This window comes from Phoca vitulina, unplaced genomic scaffold (assembly GCF_004348235.1).
Source record: "Phoca vitulina isolate PV1807 unplaced genomic scaffold, GSC_HSeal_1.0 scaffold20, whole genome shotgun sequence".
In the NCBI taxonomy this organism is placed as follows: Eukaryota; Metazoa; Chordata; class Mammalia; order Carnivora; family Phocidae; genus Phoca; species Phoca vitulina.
The window spans coordinates 1,618,535-1,621,936 of record NW_022589723.1 but is presented as its reverse complement, the minus strand read 5'-3'; the positions used below and the strand labels follow the sequence as shown (position 1 = coordinate 1,621,936).

The 3,402-nt window shown below is 41.8% G+C and overlaps 1 protein-coding gene across 1 annotated transcript; it reads right to left on the bottom strand.

The window, feature by feature from the left end:
- Positions 1 to 2,099: 2,099 nt before the first annotated feature.
- Positions 2,100 to 3,038, bottom strand: LOC116640632 (olfactory receptor 4K14-like). The gene has a single exon (XM_032417765.1). The coding sequence runs from the start codon at positions 3,033 to 3,035 to the stop codon at positions 2,100 to 2,102; it is 936 nt and encodes a 311-aa protein (XP_032273656.1). The 5' UTR covers positions 3,036 to 3,038.
- Between the last annotated feature and the right edge of the window lie 364 nt (positions 3,039 to 3,402).

Genomic DNA, 3,402 nt, shown 5'->3' with positions numbered 1-3,402 from the left:
TGCCGGAGGCGGAATTGCCCCGCCCTTGCCGGGTCCGGGCTAAGTAATCTGCTCGGGTTTGCTCTTAGGAGCTTTTGTTCCCTGCAAGCTTTCTGTACAGCTTTGGAGGACGAGAGTGAAAATGGTGGCCTCCCAGTCTCCGCCCCGGAGGAGCCGAGAACTCGGTGTTTCCACTCCTCAGTGCGCCCCCAGCGAAAAGTAGTCAATCACTCCCGTCTTCCCCGACTCTGGCCTCACTGTGCACTGTGCTCTGTGCTCACCCGGCCTGTGACCAAGCGTTTCTATCTCTGGCCCACGACCCCGTGTGGAGTCTCCAAACCCAACAGATCCCTGTGGTGCACTCCCGCGCTGCTCCTCCCGGGGGAGGAAGGGGAGTCTCCTGGATCTGCCGCTTGTTGGGTCCCTGCTGGAGGAGCAGTGGCCCAACTGTGCCGTGGATCACGGTTTATGGCAACCCTGACCTGAGAGCCCACTCCTCAGCAACATCTCTGCAGCTGGCTTCCCCGCTCCAATACCTGGGAGCTCTGCTGCACTCAGTCACCCCCGGTCTTTCTGTGACCCTGAGGGTCCTGAGACCACACTGTCCCAGCGAGGGTTCCACCCCCCACTTAGCCACTGGAGCGACGTCCCTTAGTGGAGCAGACTTCTGAAAGTTACGATTTTGTGCTCTGCTGCTCTATCACTTGCCAGTAGCGCCTGATGGAGGCCCCCTCCCCTGCCTCCTATCCTCCCCAATATCACCTCGGATTCACTTCTCCACATGTCCTACCTTCCAGAATGTCGTCGCTTTTCTGTTCAGAGTGTTTCTGCTATTGTTTTCTTCAATCTCCTGTTGAGTTCGTAGGTGTTCAGAATGGTTTGATCCTTATCTATCTGAATTCCTGGGACCAGTCGAAATTTAGGTCTCCTACTCCTCTGCCATCTTGCTCCTCCCTCACCTGTTGGGGAACTTTAATTTACATTTCCTAGTCTCATTTTCTTAGTCATACATTGGAAATAATAAAAACATTTAAATTAATGCATATAACATAAGGGCGTAGAGTAGGCATTCAAGGATAAATGCATTATTTTTATTGTGATTTTGTTGTATTTTGTTTCCATATTACGAGAATTCTGTGTGTCAAATATTTATTTTATGACTCTTATTGTTGATTCTTGCAAGTGAATTTCAATCCACTTAATTTGTAATTCTGCAAGAAAGAAAGTAAATTTTAGTTGTAAGTTGAAACCTAGGAATTTTTTGAATGACAAAGACTGCACTTCTGTTAGCCTGATCAATACATGTTATGGGTTTTGAATGGAAAAATTGTCCTTTATATGTTCATTAAAATATATTTATTGTTTACTATATATTAACCAGTGTATTAGGTACTGCCGTTTCAAGAATTAATCAGGTAAAGGCATGGCTCTTGCCCTTGAGGAGCTTACATTTCAGGCCTTTCACACAAATGGTTAATAATAGTGTGAGGCATAATAAGTATTAGTCCTTGAGACTGAGATAACCAAGGGAAATATCATTAGGTTTTATCATTTTTTATGTGTATTGAGTTAATGGAAATGAAACACAGAATGTCATTCACTCCTATTCCCTATGTATTTTCCACTGTTACTGCATTATCTCTATTTTTTTCTCCCACGCCTTCCTATTAGTATTTGAGTAGGAAGCTAAGTTAAAGAAAAAAATAATCAGTTGCCTCTTAACAAGAGGTTAGGTGAAAGGTTTGAGGGAAGGATTCAATGTTATAGGACTACTTTCCAAATGAAGTTAGGAGAAAGTTTATTAGGATACTGTCCATCAGGATGGGTGGATGGCTTTGTGCAATGAATTTTAGGTTCTCATTTAACATAGTTAAAGGCGCAGGAAGACTGATGATTAGATAATTCAGAAAGAAGGATGATTAATGTTTGGGTTTTAGGGATATATTTTGTGGTGTTCTACTGGTTGAGTAAATATGATTTCTTGAATTATATTAACCCTATTCCTACACTTGGAGACAGCCATAACATGTAGAAATAAACTGAATGCCTAGAATTTTCAACCTATTTTACAAGGTCAATATATTACCAGTTTGAAGTGCTTACAGTAAGGTTTCTGGGCATTAAATATTTCCCTTGGAATGCATGTAGTAGAGTCTGAATCTTTTCATGGCATCTTTTATCTCTTTATTTCTCAGGGTATAAATGGCTGGATTTAGGAGAGGTGTAATAACAGAGTAAAACACAGCAAGAAATTTGTCCACCCAGGTGATGCTGAGTGGCCACACATAGATGAAGATGCAAGGCCCGAAGAAAAGCACCACCACTGTGATGTGGGCAGTACAGGTAGATAGTGCCTTGGATGCACCAGTTTTAGAGCTTTGGCAGATAGTAAGAAGAATATATGTATAGGATATCAACAACAGAATAAAGCAGGTCATGGCCAGAACCCCACTGTCAGCATTCATTAATATTCCCAAATTGTAGGAATCTATGCAGGCAAGCTTGATTACCAGTGGTATGTCACAGAAGAAGCTGTCAATTTCCCTGGGGCCACAGAAGGGCAATTGCACGATCACAGCCATTTGACTCATGGCATGCACAAAGCCAATGGTCCAGGAAGTCACCACCAGCCCAGTGCATTTTTGCAGGCTCATAATGGTCGAATAGTGCAGTGGCTTGCAAATGGCTACAAAGCGGTCATAGGCCATTACCACTAATAGCACCATCTCACCCCCTCCAATGCAATGTACATAGAGGATCTGGCACATACACCCTCCAAAGGAAATAGTCTTGTTCTCCCTGAGAAAGTCTGTGATCATCTTCGGAGTGGTGACTGAAGAAAGCCACATATCAACAAAGGACAGGTTGGCCAACAAGAAGTACATGGGGGAATGAAGACGGTAGTCGGTGATGATTAGGATCATAATGACAATATTTCCAGATATAATAATCAGGTAAAGTATAAAAAATATTAAGAATAAGACCTGCATATTCCATGAGTGGCAAAGTCCCAGAAGCACAAATTCTGACACTATAGACAAATTTCCTTTATCCATTTTATTCAGTACGTCCTCTAAAATAATCTAGAGAGAAGGATAGATTGTCAGTTAGTGGCATGGGAAAAGGTACTTAATTTTTAGAATTCAGTTGAAATTCTATTTCATTGAAAGTTAAATTTCATTGAAAATGAGCATTTATATCTGAAAGTGAAAAATATAATTGGGAAGACAAATCTTGGCAAAATATTCATTCCATTATGCCTTTTAAAAGAAGCTAAAAGCCTAAGATAGCTTTCCACAAAGCAAAGTCTGAGATGGGATTCTCATGTAAATGATTGATTGAGAGGGTACTCTCACAAGAAGTGAATGAGGAAAGTAGCACAGCTAAAGAAAATGCTAAAAAAAAAAAAAAAAGGGTTGCAGT

What these genes read in the sequence shown, in the direction of transcription:
- LOC116640632 (XM_032417765.1), bottom strand. Translation starts at nt 3,035, where the DNA reads ATGGATAAAGGAAATTTGTCTATAGTGTCAGAATTTGTGCTTCTGGGA.